Raw genomic sequence first — 26,540 nt, forward strand, 5'->3', positions numbered from 1 at the left:
GGGAGCCCCGGCGGGGGCAGGCCCCCCCTCGCGCCCCCTCCTCCCCAGAAGGAGCCGCCGGTGCCCTCCGCGACGGGAAGGGAGGGGAACCCCGCGTCGGAGGGAACCCCGGCCGTGCCCGGCCCCGCCTGGGCTTTGCTTTCCCGAGGCTGCGCTGAGGGAAAACTGAACACGGGGCTGGCGATGTACGCGGGTCTCCTCGGCTCGTGGTGCCCTATGCCGTGGCTCAGGAGCCGTACTGTCTACAGTATTGTTGGGAAGAACGTTTGCAAGCGTGCAAAATTGTCATAGCTTCGTGCTTGGATTACTTAATGTTCAGGAGAGGGTGCGGGGAGAAGCCCCCGTGCTAGATGCTGTGACGGCACGATACAAACGCTTGCTGCGTGCCGCGTTAACGGTTTCAGAAGCTGATTTAAAACATAAAGGTCAAATTCTTCCCTCGATTTCACCTGAGCAGCAAAAGTGAGGCTGTGAAGGTTTTATCTTAAGTAGCACAGTCATTACCGTGTGATCAAGTGAGGAAAGGGCCGAGCAGATAGCTACGCTGGCGTGCTGAATGGCTCACCGCAGCACCGTGCACACAGTTTATTGTTTTCTTAGCAACCGCGACGCGGTGGACATCTTACAGCCAAAATAGCCCTGGCTCCAGCTCCCAGAAGATTACAGCCTGGTCAGTGCGGGAAAATCCCTGTGACTTGGTGTAGGGACCGTTGCCATCAGATTAGTGAATGCTTAAGGTAATAAATCAGCTGCTGAAATAAGGTTAAAGAAGGCAAGGAGATAGGGAGCTGATGGAAAGTAATAAATGGACGTAGAAATCAGGTAAAGGAAAGAAGGTCTCTGGGCTGAGCTGAGCAGTTGCATGGACAATAAAATACTACACAGCAACTGAGAAACATCTTTTCCTTATAATGTCCACTTTGTGAGGCTACTCAACTGCGACAAGAGAAACACATAACTGCTCTAAAGGGTCTGGCTCCAGGAAATAGATGTTTTTTTTCCTATGAAAGCAAGTGCATGTTTTCTTATTTTCAGGAGCTAATTATAACTCCAGTCCATGCTCTTGGGATGGCTTTGACCGCTTTGCCCTGATAACTGCAGTTTAAAGTGTTAATGTGGCAGTTAAAGATCACGGAGTGCTTGCAGCGCTCTCAGCCTGTCCCTCAGAACAGCACCGAAATAGCCGCGTCAGTTCCAATCGTCAGTCTGGTTGTTAGAAGCGGTGAGTGCTTCAGTGAAATGAACAGAACACATTGCCGTGGTTTACATTTTAAATCATATTTAAACAAATTAGCAATAGCATTTGAAATGCATGTTGGTTACTTAATTTGGATAATCCGAAATCTAGCAAACCGCATCAATTAATCTGTGTTTTTACGCAGCCAAGTAGGTAAATATACTTCCAGAAATGTTTTTTCTTCAGTTAACTTTTAAAAAACTGAATATTTCTGCCAAAAATTCTCACCTGGAAATACTGAGTGGTTTAATGAATTTTTTGGACCAGTCCGTCCTGCTGGCTTCACTGTGTGTCAGGGCCAAATTTTAAAAGCTGGAATATAAAGTGGGGATATTTTATTTCTTTTCTGTGTGTAAGAAGGAAAATCTGGGGGGCATCAGAACTAAAGATACTGTGCTGCTTCTGTGGCATGTGTAGCATTACTGATCGAAACCTAGCTAAGAAACAAGAGCCATTTTTTATTCCAACTCTTTTGATGAATATCGTGAATGTTTTAATGATGTAAATGCAAGATAGAGCCCTCACAACCAAAACTAAAAATAAAACTAACAAAACAACAAAAAGAACAAGAAAGGCATATGAAAATGCTAAATAAAGACTTTAAAAGAACAGCATTTCAGCAGGAAGAGTGTTTGAAAATAGAAAATACCTTACAAAAGTTCAGGACCACGTGGCAAATGTTTTGTTTTGTGCCAGCAGCCAGGTACAAGGAATGAATTAATGGTTACAGAATACCATCACAGTTACAGGATACTACTGGGATCTGGCACTGGGTTCTGTGAATCATCCTTCAGCAGAAAGTGAGATGGCCTTGGATTAGGTCCCTGAGGCTTCACTTATTCCTAGAGGGATGACTGCAAGTCATCTGGAGGAGTGCGGTGCCAAGGCGGTTAGGGCTGTTCTTACTGTGTAGAACCAGAGAGGGAGGGATCACAGGGGTCACGTAGCTGCTTTATCTCCCTTGATCCTAATAGATCCAGCTATTTTGTGAAGTTGGAAGGAATTAACAGATAATTCAGGTTCATCACTTGAGACATGTAACATGCTCCTTCACACAGCATGTAATTCTGTTTGTTATTCGCTATTGCTATGTATATATATTCCTGCACATTCCTGGATGATCTTGAAGGTCTTTTCCAACCTTGGTGATTCTATGATTCTATGGTACTGCAGCACGTAATGATTTTGGTGGGATGCATCTGAGACTACACAGACCCAAGAAGCTGATTTAAATTTCTTTGATGGACTTTCAGACCCTCTCCTTTATCACCTGCCCTCCATTTCCACTAACACAAGATTCTACTTCTAACAAATAGTAACTAATTTATTTTTATGTAAAAGAAACCCTAATGTCTTGTTTTTCTATTTTTATTTTCCACTGAACTAGCTGCTGCTGGTCTAAGGTATGCTTTAATTAAAGAGTGCTTCTGTCACATACTGTACTTCATATTTTTAGTAAGCCTAGTGTTCATTATATATTGAAACGGAAACAGGAAATTTTACATAGAGCCAGGCCTGGAGTCTATCAGTGCTGAAGGTAAAGGTCTGCTCCAGCCTGCATGGTAGATTGGAAGTACTCCGAATTGAGGTTATCACTGTAGCAGTGCTACCATCTGTGGTTCATGAGTCCCAGGTGGTTCTTGAGCCGTTCAGTGTTTATTCCCTGCAGCAGCCACATCATAGCGAGCAGCAGAGCTGCAGTCAAGGACCACTGTCTATCCAGGTCCTCAGTGTGTGAGGAGGGAATAAGTTTCAATGAAAGCAACAAGCAAATTCTGCTGAGGCCAGAAGCACTGGGTTGTCCTTGGTGCCAGGCACCCAGTTTAATTCCATTCTAACTACCAGAGTGTTGTGGGATCCTGGAGGAACCACTGGAGTCTCTGATTTTTGAATCAATCCAAAATATTCACTTTGTATGTAAGCTCTCTAAAAACGGATAACATTTTGCTTCGTTTAGTTTCCCTTCATCCTTGTACAATTTTCATTTTTATTATTTCAATTGCCCTTTATTTAAGGTGCCTTTTCTTTGTTTACGGTTGTTAACTGTCCAGTCTCTTTGTATCCCTCTCCCACGCCTCTCCTCTTTCCTTTCTCCTCATTCTTTCTTCTTCTTCCTTTCCTTCTTTTTCCCATTAATTCTGTAGCTTTTGAGAAGCATTAGTATGCGTTTTTAGTGCACTCTCTTGGCCTCAGTACTTTTCATCATATGGAAGATGTAAAACATGCAGTATGATCCTGTAGTTCTAGTTATTTGTTACTGTGATAATAAAGCTTGTGCTTGGTGTTTCTTTTTGCTATGCTAGATGTGGAGTGCATTTTGTTTAAATGACAAGCACGACTTTGCAGGGGGTGCAGTCAGAACACATAAGAACACATAAATTGGTATCTACGCACTTTCCCTTCAGATTTTCAGGTGGAAAAGCAGAATTTTGGAGGAAGAATAAACTGTGATTCTACCTCATCAGTGTTTATTCAAGGTTAAATGCCATGTTATAAATTGCATTTATAATTTTTACATCAAATGATTATTTCCACTGAATTCTAGCTTTTGTTTTAGTTGTTGTCTTACATTGGAATAGTTTCCCACTTGTTATAAATAATAGAAGTATTCTGAAAAGACCGAAGACTGGATAAGCAGAGTGAGGCTTGGGAAAGTATTGTTCTCAGTTTGGCTCTATGCTGGAAGCTGTGTGTTTCTCTTCTTCTTACTTTTCAAGTCATCTGCACTGCCTCAAGTCTAATTAATCAGCCATTATGTGGGTGAAGTTATTTCTACACAAACTGCAGAGATATCCACAAAGGTCTGTTCTTGCCAAGTTACAGGAAGCATTACTCCTGCAGAAGCCTGAGTCTGGCTACCTCCCAAATACCTAGACTAAAAAAGAAATAGCAGCTGTTATTATTATTTTAATTACAGAACTGAGAAACTTAGGCCAGTGGGAGAAGAGACAGAAGCAGTGGTAGGAAATGTGGTTTGCATTACTTTTTTAACATAAGCAAGATAAAAACAGCTACAGGGAAATGAAGAAAATACTTTTTCTTTATCCTGCTCTTTGTACAATAGTGCACACATGGCCTAATTTTTTTTTTCTCTGCACATCCCTGTGATTTTACACACACTAATATTGTGTGCTGAACAGATACGCACACCTGGTTCTTTTTGTGTGTTTTACATACATAAGTATTAGGCCTTTCATGTAGTATATGGTATATTGCATTACCTTGCCGTTAATCTGCAGTGGTGCAAGAGTAGACTGCAGTTTGAACTGTACAAATGGTTGTATCAACAGTGGAGCTTTCAGTCTTAGCATTGATTCCTTTGTCTGCAAGCCCAATGAATGCTTCATCTGTACTGAACCTGCATTTACACATTCCCAAGGCAGGGCCTTCCCTTCGGCCAAGGAGCCGTGCTTATTCTCATAATTACTCTTGCATTTAACACAGCTGATGTCTTTTACTGGGTAGAGGTAGCCATGTGCTGGGGCTGCAACAGTGAGATGTGAGAAATGCAAGCTTTGGGGTCAGTGGAAAACAACATAGTGTAGAGAGCTCACTTCTAGTGGCAGGGGGAAAACACAAAGAGAAACCTAAATAAACCCAGTTATTATATCTGTAAAATTAATCCCAACTTGGTTCCTGTAGCAGAAATGCTGAGTCACAGCCTGAAGCAGTGATTGAGCACCTGGTGGGAAGGCAGGGCCAACCCAGGGGAGCTCCGTGCATGCAGTGCACCTGAGTGACCAGAAGGGATGGAGCCAGGATGCAGCCCTTCCCAGCCCTCATTTAAGGGTTGGCAGTGGGGATGAGGGTTTCTTGCTGGAGATCCCTGCCTGTCTGAGGCCTTCTGAAGGTAAACAGATTCTTTCCTTTGTTTCTGTGCCCGCTGCTGAGGAAGTCCTCACTTGCTGCAGCCCAGGACCTTGCTGCTCTGCTGCCACTGCTGAGCTTTCTGTCCTGTTACAGTTCCTTTCACAGTTACTTAGTTTCCTTCCAGCTCCAGACCAGAAATTCTAAAGCTCACCCATCAGGACTACAAAAAAATATGGTATTGTTTGTATTTTTAAATGTAGAAGCATAGAATGGATGAACTTTAAATCTGTTCCTTTTGGAGTAAATACCTCTGTCTTTCTTAAATGAAAGAGTGTAAAAAATAATTTGGGATAGGACTGATTGGAAATGTGCTTTGTGTCCCCGCTGTCCTGAATTTCTCACTGCTTTGAGTAATCTCAAAAGCTTCCAGTACTGTATGATCTTCATGATAGCTGAGCCAGGTGAATCACCCGTCTGAAAAAAAAAGTTGCACAAGTGGCGTATCTAATTTCATTTTTCCCTATACAGTTCATAGCCCCTTTTTGACAAAGTGCGCCACAGTACCAAGAAATTACCCTGTTCCAATATACTGGGGAAGAGATGGGCCGTCCATCCGTGGCTGGAATGCTAAATATCTTGTTACAATTCCTGTGGGATGTATACTCTTCAGTGTGGATTTCAGAGACCCCTTTCACAAAATATCTGGAAGTCTGATACTGTGAAAAAGCTTCTGAATTTACACATTGCAACAGAAGCTGGTTTAAAGAGCGTGCAAAGTAAATGGCTGGTTGTCCTACTGAGAGGTACGTAGTGGTAAGGAAGCAATTTGCAATGTAAGATTTATCATTTACCAGCAGTAGCTCTTGGCAAGGGGAATGAATCTATTTACAATAACAAATTAAAGGAGTTGTACTGGGTCAGACTCAACTTACATCCAGTTTCCAGCAGTCAGCAGCTGATATCTGAAGAACTGCCAGTAAGGACATGATAAGCAGTTAAAACTGCACCCGTATGCCTGCTATGTATTCCCACTGTTCAGAGGCTGCTGATGCATTTTTTTTTTCTATATGTATTTCTAATTGCTTTTAAGCCATGTAGAATTTTTATAACCTGCAACACCCCCCTGTTACTGTATTGTAAAGTAAGAGTGTAATTTTTTCCTGCATACGCATAATGATTTTATATTTTCCTTCAGAAATTGCCTCTCAGCTGAGAAATCTCATGTATTCAGTCACTCATGTAAACCTTTTGCTTAATTACTCTTCTCTGAATATTTCCTACTTCCAATACATCTTTTTAGAAGTGAGGGGACCAGAAATGCAGATTATTCAAATTGCAGGTCACTGTGGATTTATGAGTTGGGAAGAGATACTTTCTAATTTTGTTTAGACCTGAAAATTCCTAGCATCTACTTACTCTTTTTCAATTAAGCATTAAGTAACATTTTCACAGACCTACTGTAGTTCTCTTTTGTTGAGGAACTAATGTTTAATAGCCAGGAAATTGGGTAGAAAACAGCCTAAAGCTGCCCATGGCAACCCACAGAACCCATTTATTCAATATGCCCACAGAAGAAAGTCTTCAAAAGTTGCTTGTTGGCAGGCATCTTCCACTTAGTACTGCAGAAAAGTCACAGACACTTGTAGAAGGAAAAGCATATTTGTAAGGGAATACTTTTCTGCAGCAAGAGATTACAGTGAGGGTGCCATGAGCGTGGCAGACTGCATCAGGGATGAAGCATTAGTTACGTTCGGTACACTACAGAGGTATCAAGAAGACTTGGGGATATGGAGGCTTAAAATCTGGATTATATCTAAGTAGTGAATAATCCCAAATAAAATCACTGTATTACAGATGCTTCCATGGATGTGGCAGGTGAACAAAGAAAAGTGTCCTTGCAATGAAAACCCCAAAGTAGGAGCAGGCCTGTGGTCCTCTCTGGAAATAAACAACACACTTGCCATGCTGAGTCATGTAGATCTGTCACCAAAGAAAAGAGGTAAGGCAGAAATTTATAATGTTAGTGACCATGTGAAGTGAAACTTTAACTGTGCTGCCCTCTTCTGTGTATAAGATCAGGAAAAGGACATGAATTTTTAAATCTATATTTTCTTACACAGAAATATAGTTTTGTGTCTGAATGTGCATTTTATAATGCTTAGAGTAGCTGCATCTTGTATGAGGCTTCTGGTAGGGACTGATGGTGACCAGTCGTAAAACACAGCTGCCCTTTTGCTTTAGGTAGTGAAACCTGATCTTGTTTACCATGTAGGGATAACTCAGTTTCCTTTTCACTTCAATGTGGAAAAAGCTTGAAGCCAAGGAAAAAACTCTCACTCCTGGAAAAGATTTATGAATTTGAATTAGAAAGGCTTTACGCTTCTTTGTAACCTGGTGCAGAATGTATGGTTGTCTTCTCCTGTGGTGAGTGATCTCATGGAATCATTAATGTAAAATGTGTAGGAATTTCCATGTGAAAGATTCTATCATCTGTTCCAGGAGAAACCCAGAATTTGTATGGCTGGAATGCACTTCTGTATAACAACAGTAAAAGGCTTTCTTGTAAGTGTCTCATTTTCTGCTTTGCCTCTGCTGCTATTTAGGATAATCCTATGAAGACCTCCAACATGCTTATGGTAAAGATAAACTAGAATTGCATGGACTTTGTTATTCTCACTTGTCAAAATTCTTTCTAGTCTTTCTCTTGGGAAAAACAGTAATAATAATAAATTTCATTGTATGTCATTTTCTCTCCAAAGGTGTAAAATGATCAGCCCTAACTAGAGCAAGTGAAATCAAAACTCCAGTGCTAAAATTCATTCAGTCCTGGCTAGTCCCATATCAACCTATATCTAACTAAACCCAAATTGTTTTCAGTGAAGCAGATAAGATGAATGGAAGAAAACCAATTTCTTACTACTCTCAGGTGAATACCTTGGTAGCACAGCCAGTGAATACCATGTACTGGAATCTTTGGAGAGGCAGCAGCAAGCTGTGTTGCTGGTCATGCTGGGAAAATGCCTGAGAATTATTGCTCGTGCCCTCAATCTCTACATGTCTCATGCCTGGGGGCAGAGTTCCCTGTTAGAGTTGTCTTTGACAGATATATTACAATAAAAATCTTTGGGTCTTAGGCATTTTAAGAGGCCAGTCTTAATTTTCTAAATAATCAAAGCTACCTATATTCAAAGAAGAACTTGGTGATCACCCCTTTGCTAATGAAATTCAGCAGTCTCTGCCTTTCATGGCATTTTTCCTGTTCCACAGTTTTGGAAATGAGTGCAGAATCAGGCCTTGACAGCCTTTTCCCTTCTCCAAGCTTACTCATAGCAGTAATTAGCATTAAAGAGGTTTCACGTCAAAAGCAGCAAGTCTGTGATTTCACTTCCTGCTCACTCATCCAGGGCTATGAGGTGGAAATGATCTTTATTCAACAATTAATTTAAAAACAAAACAAAACAAAAACCCACCATGATGAGTATAGTAAACAGCATTTCTTCAAAGGCTCTTCACATTCACTCTACCCTCTGCATAATCCTTCTTTCATAATCTTTACCAAAGAAAGGGCTATATATTTGCATTACTCCTCTGCTCAAGCACATCAGCACCACCAGAATAATTTAGATGAACTACAGCCTTCTAAGGTAACAGCAGCATGTAGCTAGGCAACCAAAAAGAATATAGTATTTTTTCAGGAAGGAGGGCTTTCCTAGATGATCTCATACGGATGCAGTGCTCTTTCCCTTATAAGAAGAAAACTGCTCATTGGAAAAATGAGTCTATCATCCTGTCATCATCAAGTCATATCGATGTATAGGCTTCTGTTGATGAACTGGCAAAGAAAATAACGATGCATTGTATGCCGTGTCTATTTATTTCTCTATATTTGTTAAATATTTGTAATTTCATTTATGAAGGCTAAAAAACTGAAATGATTTTATGGCAGATTTCATTAACCACAATCCTAATTAGAATTGAATGCTTCAATAATTACTAAGTCAGCTGAAATAAATTGTGTGTCACTTCAGTAGGAATTGTCAGCACTGAAAAGGAGATTTTGCTAGTGGAGGAGGCACCTGGTTATGTGTCCTGTCTATGTAGTGACAGAATGGTTGTGAGTGGTGCACACTGGTTTTATGAGTCTGAAGGGGTTCAGGTAAGGGAAAACAAAAAAAAATTGATCAGGACTAACAGGGGCAGCACAGGCACTATTTGCCTTCGTACCCCAAGCAGACAGGCAGGACTAGCACCTCCCCATCTGACAGGCGCAGTCACCTGCTGGGTGAGGACAAAGTGGGAACTCTGGATAAAAACGTTTGCCCGATACTCAGTAGCGCTTGTGCTGGTAGGATCGCAGGACAGCCGCTGACCCCCGTGAAATCATAGCACCATCTGCTGGGGTAATGCACACCGCGCATCGTTACAACCCGTGATCACATCTGAAGCTGTAAGCTGGTATTACTTTCAGCTATCCCATTTCTCTGTGTATCCTTTTCTGCATCACGCTGAGAATTTGTCTGTACCTTAACTTTATTTGGCTTGCAGAGCTGCCAGACCTTGTTTCACAGCTTGAGTGCAGCGATGCAGTCTGTGGCTGGGACACATCTCACACAGCAGTGCCAGGAGACCCAGCCAGGAAAACATCTTCCATGCAGCAGGGCAGTGCCTCTCCAGTTGTCCCTGTTTGTGGCAGCACAGGATCTGTGCATTGCTGCTTCTGTGGTACAGACCTGAATGCAGCTGATCAGGCATTACATCAGTCTTGGCAGCTTTCACACATGTACTTCCTCTCTTTGGCATGTTACTTTATTTGTATATTCCAGAGTCTGTTCTGTGGGATTGTTTCCATTCTCTCTAGCTTGACCGAGCCACAATTCATCCTGTGTTGTCTTTTTCATCTTATCTTTCTTTGTGCTGAAACAGGAATTGTTCCATTAGGCATGCAAAAAAAAAACCCAACAACAACAACAAAAAAAACCACCCCAATATGTTTGCAGTCAGTAAAAGGCCCAAGCAGCTTTGAAGAGGATGAAGACCACAATATTCACAACAAAGTCCCTGCAGTTTTAAGGTTCAATAGAACATATTGCGAGCATTGAACTTGTATGATACATAGCTGATGTGTACAGATTAAAGCTAATACAATGTTTACTTTTCATTTGTAAAATTAAACAACTCAAATTTTTGCTAGGAATGGCCCAATATTCTTGTTACTAACAATAACAACTATACAAATATGACAAGGCTTCATCGCTTATATGCTTATAAAACAGGAGGAAAAAAAAGAGTATGTTGGCATTAACCAATTTTTTCATGCAAGCATTGCAAACATCAGGGTTGATTTATTTGTTACTTTGCAGAAGTGATGAAAACAAACACTGCTGCTTAGGCACCTTCACAATCCTAAGACAGATCATGTGCCAGCTCTTCCATGAGCAAAATATAGAGAACTGAAGCTGTTGGGCATCCTGGTGTTAAGCAAACTGCTGACATTGTACTGAGGTTATTTTAGTCAAAACCAAGTGAGAGGCATCTGATGGGAACTCAGATGAGATTAATTGGGTAGATTAAAGAAAAAAAAAAGCTACAATAAAACATCATCCCAAGAAAAATCAAAATGGAGAGAACCACATACAGACAAGAGAGCTTGGCAGTCCTGGAAGACTTGCTGGTCTCTGAGGTTTTCCTGCTAGGCTGTGTAGGCACAACTGCTGTCCACACTCACTGGCTGTTGCACTCCTTTCCAAAATCATGAGTACATCTCCGTTGGTCAAATTAAAGCATTAATTCTACATAGGTAATTGTTGTTGTCTCTTCTCTCTTGTTGCTTTTTGTGGGGAATGGACTTGGACTTAATGACAGTGAGACAACAAAGGCTTTCCTGTTTCCTGCTGCACTGTGAGGGAACTATGGGATGGGTTGTGTAATGACCCAGAAAGAAGGGCGGAGGGAAAACAAATCCAGGGCAGCACAGTGAGGTGTAGTATGGCCCTGCTATTTTCTTCTCTTTCTCTTATGCCTTCCCAAAACTCTTAAGATAGCAGCTGCTCTCCACTGCCATGTTACATTTATTCCACTGACTTGATGGAAATTAACTTTTGTCCTGCTCTCTCCTTCTAGCCCTGAGTGAGAGCTGAACTAATGGCAGGATTCAGAGACTTGAATCCAAGAGCACAGCCTTGTCAACTGAAACTTGTGTGTGCTGCAACAACTCGTGAAAAGCACTGAAATTGAAGAAGCTACTTGCAAATTATGCTGCTGCTCTGATGCATTTGTACATCAAGGTGGGATAGCAGGGTCTCCAACGGTTCAACCAACCAGGATGTCCTTGTGACTGTAGACAGTGCTGTTCCTCTCACCACAAAGTTAAGCAATGGAGGTAACCTGCCACAGGATGCAAAAGCTCCTTACAGGTAAAACATAAAAGAAATGCATGAACAGATGTTAAGAAATATGTAGAAAGTTTATAGAACTCAGTAGCATATATTCTGCAACTACTGAAACACTGAACAAAACGAGGGCTTTTGCTTCTTGTGTTTTGTGAAAATGTTATTTTCAGCATTTTCCTGAATGAAAAAAAAAGTCGTATGTTTTCTATTAAACATTGCTGGTAAATGGTTGTGAAATATACCAGCAGATTTAAACATTCTAGTCATAGCTTCAATTTCCTTTCTTTTTCCTCCTCTTTTTTGGTATTTTCCATAGAAACATTTGAAAGATTTTGCTATATTAATTTTGTTTTAAGGAAAAAACTTGTGTGCTTACTCAGTCTGTATTTATGCCAAACAGTGCATTTCATGAGGGGGGAAGAGTGGTACACCTATCTGCTTGACAGGCTAGAGGGAAATGTTTTTAACAACTATAAAAAAAACTACTGTAAAGCGTGTTATAAATCAATGCTCCCAAGGGAGATTCTTATCAAAGCACTTAGTTGTTACAAACACATCAATCTTAAGTACAGTTGGAAAACTAAAATAACTTCTTTTTTAATTAACTGTTGCCAACGTGTAGCACACATCACTCCATGCAAGGAAACACAAGAAATATTGTCCACTGAAATGCCAAGCTCTTCTTGTCACTTCTTCCAGGAAGAGATCAGTAACATTTCTGGATACGAAACCGCTGAGCTGCTTTGTAGCCACTGATAGTGAATTTGGGAGTTTGAGTCTTCAGAAGTTGCAGATACTGGGCAGCAATGACAGCACGAGAGTAGCTAGAAAGAAGTCTGTTTCCTCCCAGGAAGTAGATGTGTGCGTGCAGGCCCGAGTATGTGCAGAGCAGCAGAGCCTGAGCCACACAAACTGTGTTGGTCTGCTGGCTCAAACACAAGGCAGGTTACTCCAGCATGCAACACAGCCAGCGACCCTAGAGAGGTTTTGTCACAGTGTTTGTAGATTAAGAGGAATTAACGCCATTCAGTCCTCCTGGAGGACTCTTCTCAGAGCCTAGGAGTGTGAAACAGATGTCTGCTTCTGGCATTTTTCCTGGACTTGAATGCGACTGTATTCCATGCAGCTGCTCTAAAGAGCCATATTTTGATGAAATGTGTCCTATTACAAAGCACTGGAGAGACTAAAGTTAGGGGGCTTTTTTGAGGGGGGAGGAAATGGGGAAAGAGCAGTCTGTGAAGAAACACTTGTAACAAATTAATGTTTTCTTCTCCCACTTACTCTTCGTACATCAGGCCCTAGATGGGGATCATTAAAGCTGGAAGATTTTTGCTGAAAGAGGCAGAACATCAGCATTCAGAAAGTACTCAAGCTGAGGGAGCCCATACAGAAGGAGCTGCGATCTTCAGCCCAGTAACAACGGTTTGTCCCTTCTGTTGTTTCTCTCACCTAATTAATGTAACTTCCACATCATTTAAAGAAACATACCAGATCCAAAGGTATGAAATTAACCATTCTTAAGTAGCAGGAGTCAGACCTTGGTTTGACACTGTAATAAAGTCCCTTTACTGAAAACTCACCTCTGAAATATGTACTATGAACAACCTAACCACATACTGTTGCTTCTCTGAAAAAGTAAGCAGTGCAAAGTGCACCCATAGGATTACTGCGTAACATGGCTTGTAAGACAAGTGCTAACATCCAATAAATTATTTGTTACTATGTAGTGGTGAATGCTAAGAAGCAGATTAAATAAAGTATAATTTACTAATTCCTTCTCTGTTTCATACATAGGTTAAAGCACATCAAACATCTGTTTGCAGCCTACTCATCTTTCTATTACCCCCCATATTTGCATTCCTGTCTTCCACAAAATCTGGAAGGACAAGTTTCATTTTACTATTAAAAATAAAAAAAAACCAAATCAATATCAAGCATATTGCTTATGAGTTGCTTTTACATACTGCCAGAGCTGAAGTGGTGCAAAGGCTGGCAGTGTCAGGACTGATCAGTTCAGTGATTAGGCCTGAGAGACAAAGAGCATATTAGCAGGTGTGTCAATCTACTCCTTTATTAGCATTAATTTTACACAAATATTATTTTTATTTCCAGTTTCATTCAAACATCAAACCAAACGCTCATTATTCGAAGGATGCTAATCAAATAAGCAAATAAACGCTGCTGAAGAGTTGGCCTTCTACAGAAGCTCTGTGCATACTGGGTGAGTAATTTCTAAAATGAGTAGATTTGGATTTGCTGCTGTTCTGTTTTCTTGTATATGTGAACTTCACCATTTCACTTGGTTTACCACTGCCTTAGTTTCCTGGCAACACAGACTAGCCTGTTCCAGCAGGCTGTGGTGTCTACATAATGTCCTTCATAAGGTTTACTGTTTCTGAAATAGCATCTGAGATTATCCAATACAAAATACTGAAACGTAAAGCATCACTATCACACATCTAACTAACAAACAAAAAAAAACCCAACCAAGAACTCTATACTAATTACTCTGTAAATAACTGATAAACGTACTACATAGCTGATACATAATTGTATATATCAGTTTGCTGATGATACGAAGTTGGGAGGATTGGCTGACATGCCTGAAGGCTGTGTTGCCATTCAGCAAGACCTGGACAGGCTGGAGAGCTGGGCAGAAAAAAACCGGATGAGGTTTAACAAAAGCAAGTGTAGAGTCTTGCATCTGGGGAGGAATAATGCCATGCACCAGTACAGGTTGGGGGATGACCTGCTGGAGGGGAGCTCTGCGGAGAGGGACCTGGGTGTCCTGGTGGATGACAGGTTGGCCATGAGCCAGCAGTGTGCCCTTGTGGCCAAAAAGGCCAATGGCTTACTGGGGTGCATTAAAAAGAGCGTGGCCAGCAGGTCAAAGGAGGTGATCCTCCCCCTCTACTCTGCCCTGGTAAGGCCTCATCTGGAGTACTGCGTCCAGTTCTGGGCTCCCCAGTACAAAACAGACAGGGATCTCTTGGAAAGAGTCCAGCGGAGGGCCACAAAGATGTAAAGGGCCTGGAGCATCTCCCCTATGAAGAAAGGCTGAGTGAACTGGGTCTGTTCAGCCTTGAGAAAAGAAGACTGAGAGGGGACCTGATCCAGGTCTATAAGTATCTAAGGTGTGGGGGGCAGAATGGCGAGGCCGGACTCTTTTCAGTGGTGAGTGGAGACAGGACAAGGGGAAATGGCCAGAAACTGCAGCACAGGAAGTTCTGCACCAATGTGCGCAAGAACTTCTTTACAGTGAGGTGACGGAGCACTGGAACAGGCTGCCCAGGGAGGTGGTGGAGTCTCCTTCTCTGGAGATGTTCAAGACCTGCCTGGATGCCGACCTGTGCGACCTGCTGTAGGGAACCTGCTTTGGCAGGGGGGTTGGACTTGATGATCTCTGGAGGTCCCTTCCAACCCCTACAATTCTGTGATTCTGTGATTCTGTGATAATATTGTACGTCTGCACCAAAATACCTGTCAGAACTATTACAAGCTGTTATTTTTCCAGTATTAGAAACAACTCTTAAGAAAGTTCAAATTAATAATGGAATTCTATCTGAATGAATTTTTATGCCACTAATCCCTACAGTTCAAATGCCATGTTTCGCAGACCAGAAGCGCAGGCTAAATATCACTGCTAAACCTGTATATGTTTAAAGCAACATATAGTGAAATCACTATATGTTTGTGAAATCACTAAGTTTGACACAGCTGTCAAACTCTACCAGGAAAGGTTTTCAGCAGAGTAGCTGGATCACTTCAACTGAAAACTACCAAAGACTCCCTCCTGTCAGGAGGGAGGAAGGAAAACAGAAAACAAAGAAACAAAAACCTCCTCAAAGATACTGCATTTGATACAAGTGATGAGTAAGGAAAAGCAAGTCACATTTTATACATATCTAAAGAGCCCTCCATACTGGCTGTTTAGATTAACATAATAATATTGATAAATTAGATGATTTAAAATTGCTTACAGTTATTGCCACAAATGTTTTACAATTTGGCACACAGGAATTTGTAGAAATCTTGATGTTTGAAGGAAAAACTGTGTTAGTCCAAAATAATCATACGAGTATAAAGATTTTAACTGCTACTTAACTTGGTATACTTGTGAAACCCCAGTGCGCAAACTCCACTTCTAAAATGCAGTCTATAACTAGTCTTTAGACAGTAAGAAACCTGTTAAAAACAAGTTCAACCAAATCTTTTTTAAAAGTTCAGAACAAAAATCACAGCAGTGCAATAATTAACAAACGGAAAAAGCCAATTTACATCACAGCTTTATAGCTACCAGCAAGCTAATTTTCTCCATGCTTTTTATTTTTTTGAAGAAGTAATGGAACACTTCTTTAAGGTAGTTTTATTTTGCTCATAGATACATGTAGCATTAGCAACACCACTTATATACAAAATTAATACAGCAGAATACTAATGGTTTCCTGATCAGGCAATTATGATCTAGCAGACAAACACTGATTTACCACTTCCAGTAAGTGAGAGTTTTCCAAAGCAGCTGCTACACGTTCTTTATCAGCAAGCTGTTTGTTAACTGCACAGAAAAAAATACCACAAGGAACTGGTCAAAATATTGGTACAAGAGGTCTTTTTAGAAGCACTTTACTGTGAGACTAATAGTCTCAGTGTTGCTGTGGTACTCAGCTAAAATAACTCCACAGATGCTAACTATATCACAAAGCTGTGGTCTAAAGTCAAAGACGGCACATTAGCAGATCTCAAACCAGTAAGTTATTTATAATTCAGCAGCAGGAAGTTATGCATGTGTATGTGTAACAGGAGAGGAAATTTACCTCCTGCCTCCCCCCTCTTTCTGTGCCTTCCAGGTAAAGCAATGACTATTTGACAGCACAGGCTATCCAAGGAAACATTTCATCTAAGACACTGAGTACTTCTAAGTTTTGTTATTACACATTCCTGTTCTGTAACATCTCCCAGAAGGGGCTGGTTTGTGTACAGTCCCAGATGTTAAACAGCTGATCTGCAGGTGGAGGAATCTATCTTCTCTCTAATTTTTGGATTAATAAAAGAAAACCACACAACAGAGCAATAAAACACTTACCTGCATGTTCAGAGGCATGTGTTCCTGGTGTTATATGAACATCCATCTTAAAAAGTATGGAGAAAGAAAAAGGAGACAAGTCAACAAAACACTGGAAGCTCAAAGTATTTAATTAAGAAAACAGCAAAACAAAGCAACAACAAAAGACATTCCTGGCACGGACAGATGCTGTACCAGCAAGAATAAAACCAAGCCCAAAAGAACACCACATTTCCACCTGCATAAGCCTCCTTCAGGCAGAGGGCTAAAGCACTGCCATCTCCTTCTGTGCCCTCATGCCTTCACACCACAACCCCAATCAGCTGCGATGCCACCAGCACAGAACTGCAGCTCTGCTCTGCTAGTTTAGTTCCTTCCTCAGCCTGGAGCGTTTCCCTCCTCCATAATGTGGAGCAAAAAGTTTTAGTTGCTTCTGAACACCATCCATCTCTTCTGCTTTCCAGAGTGACTTTACTACTCACCTTAAACCTCTCGGGCAGTGATCTGATCAGTTTCACTTTTATGGACAGGCCGATTAGCGTTGCCATGCTGCAGTGCGGGATGGTGGGTGTGAACTCCACTGCCACGGTGCTCTCGGCATCGTTCACCTGTTGGAAAACAAACCAACAGGTTTGTTGCCGTGCCCTGCCTGCAGCGCTCCATGCACAGCACTGCTCGGGTTTTCTTTGCTGAGGGCTTAAAGCACTATGTTTAAATGCAGTAAATTCACATAATACACTTCTTTTCACGGTAGTAAAAAAAAAAAAAAAAAAAAAAAAAAAAAGTAATGAACAAACAAAGAGGAGAAACAACAACAACAACAGCAAAAATAAGATAGTCTCACTTTAACTCGAACTTGCTCGACGACATTCAGCTCCTCCAGGGTCAGAGGATGCTCGGGGTCGTTAATGGAGCGGATGAGATGTGCGGCGTTAAGGAAAGCGGGACGGAGGCCGCCCCCCCCTACCCCCGCCCGCCCTCCCTGCCGGCAGGATATCGAAGATCTCCCGGTCGTCGATGGAGTCGGGCAGCTCGTCGTCCTCCTCCCGCGCCGTCACGGGCCGCTCCCCCGAGCGGCGGTAGATGAGCGGGTTAGCGTTCTCCAGCGGCACGCCGCCGCCCGGGCCCACCATGGCTGCGATGCCGGCGGGGCGGAAGGAGCCCGGACGCGATTCGCCGCCGGACCGGGCGGGGAGCTTTGGTGCGGAGTGCTCCCCCGTGGGCGAGCGGTGGAACGGCACCGAAGCCGTGAGCAGCCGTGCGGAGGGCTGGCGTGTCGGCGTGGTGCTGAGCCCGGCAGGGGGAGGAGCTGTGCGGGGCTACGAGGAGTTCGGTGCTGGGGAGGGTGGGGGAGAGTTGGGTTATGTTTTGCTTAAAGCAATGTCTTTCGTCTTTGAGTTAATTTGAAAAAGCAAACTGCGTGTAAAAAAAAAATCACGTTGTTACAGTAAGTGGAGCGATCGGGGCTGTAGCGATGTTTTACAGCGCAGCTTCATTCACCCCTTGGTCTTAGGAGTTAGGCATTGACTTCTGTGTAAACACGCAGTATCTTGCTTCAGCTTCTCAGCCATATATTTGATTACTTATCACACAAAAAAAAGATTTGTTATCACAAAAAAGAAACGATTGGTTTTTGTTGTTATCTCTCGAGTGACAGCTTGCTGGCTGCCTCGAGGTACGGTTATGGGTAATGAAACACCGGTCGCCCGAGCCGCCCTGCTGGCAGCCGGCAGAAATAAAAGCTTTACTCCTGTGTTACTCGCGACAGACGCTTGTATAAGCAGCCCCGGCACAGCTGTGCCCGCGCACTGGGCAGCCGTTTGATCCCTGTCGCTGCTGCGGGATGCGGGTTGTGTACCAGGAGCTTTTCTGTGTGTGACTTGTAACGGTTGGCTCTGAATGGAACGGCAGCTTCAGTGCGCTTTCTGTTGGTATTGTTGCTGTGATAAACAGTTCTTTCAATTCAGAGCACTAATAAAAGTGAAAAAATGTTTATTTTCTTAGATCACTGAAAATTAAGTAGCAATCTATCTACTTGCTAATATGTCTGATACTGATTTTGTTCACAGAGAAGAGGGAGAAAAAGGATAAGGAGGTGATGACTCAAGCTGATGAGGTGAGTGAGGGCTGATAAGGTGGGATAGCCTAGAGCTCATTTGAGCTGCTAGGTCTCACTTCCTGTTTTGGTATTTTGAGGAGGAACTATTTACAGTGAAAAAAGCATCTAAAGAAGAACCAAATGACAAATCTCAAGACAGGGTGAATTTACATGATTGCCCATCTGTTATGGAGAAGATGGCTCTGCAGTATCTCTATTTTGGAGGTGAATGAAGTGAAAGCAGTGCAGCAGACCCTGGAGCAGTATGCTTTCCAACTGAGTTCTGGTGACATTGTTCATTTGGGAGATGTAAAATGAATCAAAGGTGGAGAAACACAGATCCATTATGTAGTGTTCTGCCTGCTGAAAACTGGGAGCTAGTGGAGCAGGCTAAACTTGTAGATCCAACTGTGAAGAAGACCTTGAGGCTTATCTGTTTAAGGCCAGTTACTTGCTTTGAGTGTTGTCATGCTCCTATGGACTACAGAATTTTTTGAGATTTCTCAGCCAAAAGGGGAAAACTGGGCAGTTTTGGATAGCCAGCTTATTTCCACCATAGGAAGCTATTTTGTAGTGAAGGAGTGGTTGTGGTCTTTTCCTTGTCTTTTGAGGGAAGTACATGTACCATAAGGTGTTGGCCTTGCTTTCTAACCTACACTGAAGCTTCTCTGTTGCCTTGTGCAGTCACAGAAAAGATGTTGTAATCTGGCCCTCAGCTTTAATATCCCATTTATTTTTAAATATGCAAAAGGGTTAAAAAACTAATTTGGAAGTTGGAGGCCAGTTCTTGAAGAAAAGCACACATACTATGCTAATTGTGGTGCAGATATGCTAGCACTTGTTAAACCTTTGCAATAACTAAGCTTCCTTTCTTCCTTTCTTCCCAGTTATTTGTAATCTGCAAACACTTTTTGTTGTGTTTGTTTACAGGAATTTTAGTCAGTAGCTCTGAAACTCTTTAAAATTTCACTGCTTTGTAGCACTTAAAAGATTCAAAATATGAAGTAGTAAATATTTAAATGGAAATTGAGGTGTGTATAGGATTGTAGAAGTAAAAGCAGATTAACTAGGATAAGACCTTTCGTTGTTCACAGTTGATGCTGGGCCAAATCATCCATCATCAGGATCAGGTAATGACAGGTATGTTACACTAAGAGATTGTATTTGTTCTCCATTTCAGTTACAGCCCTGAAAGTGCTTAATGCAGTGCATTTTCAGAAGGGAATTCAGCTGTGCTCCCTACTGAGAGCACAGTCAGCAGAGGCCTTTGTACCAGTGTCTTCCACATAAAAAAAAGAAAATAATCTGGAATCCAACTTAGGAGAAAAATTGCTCCTCAAACCCAGATTTCTTTGCTTTGTATCTTGGTTTGTAGTTTAACATTCACCACTTGTGGAACAGAAGGTGAGATGCAAGGTCTTTGATTTTGATTTTTGATATATATATTCTTTAACTGCTGATGGGGAAGCTACTGCACTAATAAATTACAGGGTAGTAGTTTTCAAGAGCAGTACCTCTCTTCTATTTGTATTAGCAATCTGCAAAAGAATCCTAATAAGCTTAATGCAAAAGTGACTTTTTAATGAAACCATCTTGAGATGTTTTTATGAAAATAATAAAAGGGTTTGTTTAATAAAAGGATATTGTTTTATTGAATGGTAAACTTAGAAGATATTGATGATTTTGTCTGTTACCGTTTGTTCTGAAATTGTTTTTAAGATTTATTATCTTGCAGAGTGTGTAAACTGTGCCCTACCTAGCTCCTACTGTCATAAACAGAGCCAGCTGTGGAAGTTTTTGGTGAGGGGAGTGTCATTGCACATAAGTAAAATGAAAACTGAACAAAATTGAACAAGGTGAAATCTTCAAAATAAATTGTTTCCTTAAGAAAGCCTCAGTGAAAAATCTGATAATTATGAAAATGCAGATTAATTCTTCTGGCTTATGTGCTACTTAGGGCAGAAGGCTGCAGAACCAGAAGTGACTATTGCATGTGGACTGCTCAGAGGAAAACAAGTAAATGTGAAGGGAACAGACAGACTTGTCAATGTTTTCCTTGGGATTCCTTTTGCAAAAGCACTTGTTGGATCTTTGAGGTTTTCCCCACCTGAACCTCCTGACCCCTGGAATGATCTGAAAGATGCAACTTCTTACCCGCTGCTGTGAGAGCTGTTCATTTAACTTGCATGTATTGTACTTGCTCATATTTGTCAGTACTGTCATATTTGTTAGTGTATGATTGTTAGTGTATGATTTTTATTAAGGTACTTGGATTGACTGGTAGTGGGATATTTAATAAGAACTGTGGGATTAGGAAACATAAGGATTCCTGTAAGTAACAGAGAGTTCAAGTGCCAAGTGGAAATTCAGCCTGGTAAAGAAAATGTGTTTTGTCTGTCATTGGTACATAGCTAATATTTCAGTTTTATTACTAATAATTATGCTTTCTTTCTTTCTTTTGTGAAGATGTCCTCAAGATTTGACCACGTTGAAAAAAGCTGAAAAAAGTTATAAAGAAAAACACATTCAATTTCGGACTTCTGAGGACTGCTTGTATCTAAATGGTTATAGCCCTGCAGACAAGAAGAACAAATTACCTGTATGTAAACCCCTTGTGAAACCTTGTGATCTACAATGTCTGCTTTTAATCCTGACTCCTAAGCCACTTAATTGCTTTTGAAAATGTTGTCTTGCATAAGCAGGACTAATATTATGCAAAATTCACAATCCATAAACATGAAATTAAGCTCCCATTGACTTTCAGTGATTCGAAGTTATTAATTCTCTGTTGTATTCCCTTCTCATATGAAATCTGCCGACCAATGCGTAATGTATGTCTCACCCTTTTTTTCTCAAAGGTCGTGGTGTGGATCCATGGAGGCAATTTTGTATTTGGTGGTGCTTCTAGGTGCAATGGTTCAGCACTTTCAACCTGCAAGAATATTGTAGTGGTAGTAATAATTCAGTACAGACTTGGACTCCTTGGATTTTTCAAGTAAGATGAACCATTTCACTTTTTACTACATACTTTTTGTTTTGCTTAAAGCATAAGTGGTTTATGTGGTTAAGTGGTTGAGTGGTAAGACCTTTCCTTGGCCAAACTGCACAAACTGTAAGTTGGCAGGATTAATTTTATTCTGGTATAAGAAATATTACTCTTCCTGAGATGTTAGCTTATACTGCTTTTCTTTCAGTACTGGTGATGAACATGCTCGTGGGAACTGGGCATTTTTGGATCAAGAAGAAGCTCTTCAGTGGGTCAGGGAAAATATTGAACACTTTGGTGGGGATCCAGGATCAGTCACACTCTTTGGTGTATCCGCGGGATCTTGCTGTGTTTTTGCACAGGTAAGCATGCAATAGATAACTAAAATGTCTTTTAAAATGTTCAGAAGTAAACTCAATTACTGTAACATTTGATGCTTAATCCAGTTTTTGAAAAGAAGGTTAAAGGTACTTTGTTCTAAGTAAGTCTGATCACTTTCCCAAAAGTGTATTTCCACACTGATTGCAGCAATCTAGTTGAGCAAGTTGTTATGAGATAAGGACCGTGATGCAGAATAAATGTTTTCTGTTCCTCCCTTTTTGGCAGGTTTTATCTACTTTGTCTAAGGGTCTCTTTCATAAAGCAATATTAGAGAGTGGAGTTCTAATTCCCTCTAATAAAGATTTACTTCTTTCAGCAGATCTTAAGGTAGGATCATTTTTGCATTTTAAAGCTTCCATAATGAACAGTATTTTTAATATCTGATTATTTGGTTAAAAGAAGAGGAAAATCTGATTGCGTATCATGCAGACAAGTTGATTAGGGTTATTTTTCAAGGCATATGTATGGATAAATAGATTAGCACTAAGTAAGATTTTAATTCAAATACTGTGTGTATTTTCAATCTTACTGTGTTCATTTGATGTTGGAAATAGGTTATGCAGTTATGAGATTATAATATTTGTGGGTAGATTTAAGTATTTTCAGTTACACATATGCCTAGCTGCATATGTCCAATTTCATGCACACTGTCACTTACATAATAATGGTTGAATGTGTTACGGGACATTTAATTAGGAGAAGCACTCAGTTTTTTTTCAGCTATGGGCTTTTATGGAGACTCTTAGTTTGAAGTAAAGCAAACAAAACAGAACAAACAAAACACCTTGAAATGAAAGCACCTTTCTTGTTTCTCTGCCTGAAGCTGTAGGCAGTCATAATTTGAAACTCACAAGCTGATTCTCTGAACTTCCTTGTCTTGATTTTTGTTACAATTTCATGCTATCTCTATAGCAAGATTGGTTGTATATCAGTGAACAGAAATATAGCACTAAAGAGAAGTACAAAAGAATTATTTCTCTTAATGATCTAACTGTAGGATCTCTAGTAAAATCAAGTACTTGAAGATCTATCAAGCTCACCTAAACTAGGCCTTATATAAAACAACAGTACTGCGTACAGTGATCTTATGCATATAAATTCCTTAAAGACTAACTCATAGCTAACAGTTCTTGTCTTTGTTAACAATTTTCTGAAAATTGCAAATATATTTAACTGTGAGACTAGCAGTTCACTCACACTAATAAACTGCTTGAGGAACCAGGAAGCAATGGATAGTCTTTAACAGTACAGTAAGTGAAACTTTACTTAGTAACAGATTTTTTTTTGATGGCACGCTTGCAGAACTTCAGATCAGCTTCTGATCAGTGTTAATAATTGACCTGCTCCAAAGTTGATTTTTCTGAATTTTTGTCAAAGTACACCCAAATATGCAAATTATCTCACAGGCATTTTCTTTAGTTAAGACTTTTTTTAGTGAAGTGTCACAGCAACTGTAAAGTTGTGTGCAAGGCTCAAACATAAATATACCTGAATGTCAGTTGTAAACAGTACAGGATCAGAAAACCATTGAATTATATCTTAACGTACCCCAGCCAGGCTAGCATTTCATACTGTTGTGAAAAACTAATTGTGTGTTACAGTGGCCATAGGTACCCTGATTTCCTAAAGCTCTTTCCTGCACCTGGAATGCTAAATGTGGGTGTTTTATTATGTGACTTGAAGGAAAAAGGGAAAATACTATTAACAAGTAATTTGATGTTTTTTCTACTCCTTCAGGAAATCCCATTTCTACCCTTAGTTTTGGATGGAGTATTTCTTCATAAGTCACCTGAAGATACATTGGCTGGAAAAGAATTTAACATGGTCCTGTTTATGATAGGAGTCACCAATAATGAATTTGGCTGGAATATTAAATCTGTAATTTAATATCTGTTCTTCATTTTTTGGAATGTTGGTATTAAATACTGCAGGTGATTCTGAGAAGAGTGGGGGAGGTCTTGCATAGGCAAGGCGCACCAAAATATGCAGAACTGGGAAATAACTGGATTTTGTTTTCTATCTGTATTCCCAAGGTGAATTTTTCATCTTCTTAATACTATGCATTCTTCATTTTTAATTAAAGATACAAATATGTACTGGGGAGTAGTGTTACATTCAGAAATGTGCCCAGTTGCCTGTAAAGCATTATACATATTTAAAGTAACACTAACATGCTTCTCCTGCAACTCTCTAAATGTGACGTCTTCTAGATTCTGGAGCGCCTACTACTTCTTTGAGTATCAGCATCATTCCACTTTATACTGGGATACTAAACCAGAGTATGTGAAAGCTGATCGTGGAGATGAAGTTGGCTTTGTCTTTGGAGGACCTTATCTGGCAGGTGACATAAGCCTATGGGGTAAGAAATTAAACATCAGCCTTCGTTTATAAATTACTCTCACAGTACTGACATTATTCAGTATTGGTACTTCCATTTTAATCCAGTTGTAGTGCACATGCTAGCAGTGAGATCAAGATGTATCTCTCTCCTTTGAATTTGTTCAGCATTACTATATTCTCCATCCTTTATCACAGGTTGCTGTTTCTGAAGTGCAGGAAGTTATATACGCTGCAAACAATTAAGAAAATGAAATTTGTAGCAAGCTTTCTGACATTATACTGACAGTTAATTTATTTTTAAGTCAAAGCTCTGCGGCAAATTCATTGAGGGAAAGATTGATTAAATCATCTCTAGTGGGAGATGAGCAGAGTGCTCAGAAAGCAGGAAATCTACCCTGTTTCCTTTGCTTGAGGTATTTCAAGTAATGTGTCTTCTTTTCTGAGAAATCTGACTGGCTTTCAGGCTTCAGAGAAGAGGTTGCAGTCTGTTTTGCTGAGCGTTCCAGCTTCTGTTCATTAGAGCAAGGCTGGAAGTCCTGTTTCATTTCTGAATGAAGGTCTAAGAACTAGGTTAAAGTGTTTCATTCCATGACTCAGTTAATAAGTCATCTTTTAAAAAAAATTGAACTGGTGCATTGAGAAATAATTAAGAGCATGCTTGCCAAATTGCCTTTGCCATAACAGTTTGGGCATTCTTGTAGGATTTTGGAATCATGAGTTCTGCTTGCTGCAGGCAGAATGCATTGTTGCCGCAGCACAAATAAATGTGCTGATCACTGAATGTTTAAGTAAAAGGTGTCACCCTCCTCAGAAATATTGTAAATCCAGTACTTGTCACTGGTTGCATATGCCTAATACAGTAATACTCAGAAAGCAGTCTTTTCTTTCTCATGAAACAGATTGGGTACAGTTCTCATGTTGAAAGAAAAAAACAGGAATATATAAAGTTGAATTTTTTCTGCATTTATTTTTTTCATTTTCACAACAGCTAATAGTCTTTTTCAAAGTTCATGCAAACTGAAGTATTTCCTTTTACTCCAGTGAACTTTAGAGCAATCCAGCTGTGCTGCATTAAACTGTTACCAGAGTCTTTTGATTTAACTTACATTTTGCATCTACTTTTTACTTATAATACCTTGTTCTTAGAGAACAACTAGAAAACATTGTACAGTTCTGACTACCCACCTTTGTAAGGAAAGAATTCTCATACAAATTTTCTTTCTTTGTGTCATATGTTGAAGTGTATTTACGTCTGATCATACATGTAACTGATTCTAAGGGAATATTCTGGAAATGTTGAAGCATGGAATTCCATCCTCTTGTATCAGAAAGAAGAAACCTTTGCCTTGTCATGCTCAGAGCAGAGAATTTCAGTCCCACAAAGCTGGGATGAGATCTATGGAACTAAACGATGTGGCCCATTTCCTCAGTTGTAAGGAAACAAGGGTTTGTTTATTGATTTATTGGTTGTGCTTCTGGTTTCCTGGAAGGATGCAGGCAAATCCTTTCACTTCCTCGGACCTCAGTTCCACTGCCTGTAGAATAATTATGCTGATCTTGTTCGTCAGCGGTCCTGAAATCTTCTCTTGATGATTTCTGGATTGCTAAATTGCAAATTTCAGGCTTTTTCTCTTTCTTTCTTATTGTTTACAGGAATCCTAATGGGGAAGGCCTGGCTGAATGGCCATTGCGTAATCTAAATGAAGAATGCTTGGAGATAAATCTAAGACAAAGGAAAGCCAGAAAGCTGAAGGAGAAGAAGGGAGACTTCTGGGAAAAGGTGATGTTTGAAAAGCCAACTAGGAAAAGAATGGGAAACAAGAAAGCTCATCTAGAGCTATAATTTACTGTCTAAACATGCATAATAGGCATAGTATTTAGGATCGCAAAAGGAATTATGTAAAATACTTTTGAGGACAAAATAACGTGTCCCTTCCTTTCACCTTTTCTTTGCAGTTCTCCTATTTACCCTTATTGGCTGTAATTAGGGCAGTGGATCGATTTCCACTTTGTGACCCTTTGCTTTTCCCTCAGTTCCCTCTGTGTCCACAAGAGAAGCCTCCCCTATTAATACAGTTAACAGATCTGTCTGCTCCTCAGGCTTTGCTGCAGCTTTGCCATTGCTGAGGAAGAATCTGGCAGCAATGTTGTGTTAATCGAGTTCAATCAATAAAGAGGTGTTTTGCAAGTAAAACTGTCTTTCTCGTGTCAGAGATACGTGTGATGCTCCTGAGGTT

The 26,540-nt window shown here is 40.5% G+C and overlaps 2 protein-coding genes and 1 long non-coding RNA gene across 5 annotated transcripts; 2 read left to right on the plus strand and 1 right to left on the minus strand.

The window, feature by feature from the left end:
• Positions 1-108: 108 nt before the first annotated feature.
• LOC125699295 (uncharacterized) lies at positions 109-13,360 on the plus strand. 2 transcript variants are annotated; one of them, XR_007379510.1, is made up of 3 exons: positions 109-1,222; positions 6,902-7,046; positions 11,168-13,360. It is a non-coding gene; the product is annotated as an uncharacterized LOC125699295 (long non-coding RNA). The 2 variants fall into 2 exon arrangements; XR_007379511.1 differs by lacking the exon at positions 109-1,222 and adding an exon at positions 5,015-5,087.
• Positions 13,361-13,489: 129 nt separating this feature from the next.
• CIAO2B (cytosolic iron-sulfur assembly component 2B) lies at positions 13,490-17,740 on the minus strand. 2 transcript variants are annotated; one of them, XM_048958697.1, is made up of 5 exons: positions 17,494-17,740; positions 17,343-17,420; positions 16,981-17,106; positions 16,520-16,565; positions 13,490-15,621 (listed from the first exon to the last, which is right to left on the minus strand). In XM_048958697.1, the coding sequence occupies exons 1-5, from the start codon at positions 17,629-17,631 to the stop codon at positions 15,599-15,601; spliced, it is 411 nt and encodes a 136-aa protein (XP_048814654.1). In that variant the 5' UTR covers positions 17,632-17,740; the 3' UTR covers positions 13,490-15,598. The 2 variants fall into 2 exon arrangements, with proteins under 2 accessions (XP_048814654.1, XP_048814653.1); XM_048958696.1 differs by having other exon boundaries at positions 13,490-15,991; positions 17,494-17,729.
• Positions 17,634-26,070, plus strand: LOC125699283 (putative inactive carboxylesterase 4). The gene is made up of 11 exons (XM_048958684.1): positions 17,634-17,843; positions 18,568-18,614; positions 19,691-19,736; positions 20,554-20,758; positions 21,063-21,195; positions 21,455-21,591; positions 21,791-21,944; positions 22,189-22,290; positions 23,701-23,841; positions 24,174-24,322; positions 25,957-26,070. Exons 1-10 carry the CDS (start codon positions 17,639-17,641, stop codon positions 24,198-24,200), a joined length of 1,197 nt encoding a protein of 398 aa, XP_048814641.1. The 5' UTR covers positions 17,634-17,638; the 3' UTR covers positions 24,201-24,322; positions 25,957-26,070.
• The last annotated feature ends 470 nt before the right edge of the window (positions 26,071-26,540 follow it).

This window comes from Lagopus muta, chromosome 12 (genome assembly GCF_023343835.1).
Source record: "Lagopus muta isolate bLagMut1 chromosome 12, bLagMut1 primary, whole genome shotgun sequence".
NCBI lineage: Eukaryota > Metazoa > Chordata > Aves > Galliformes > Phasianidae > Lagopus > Lagopus muta.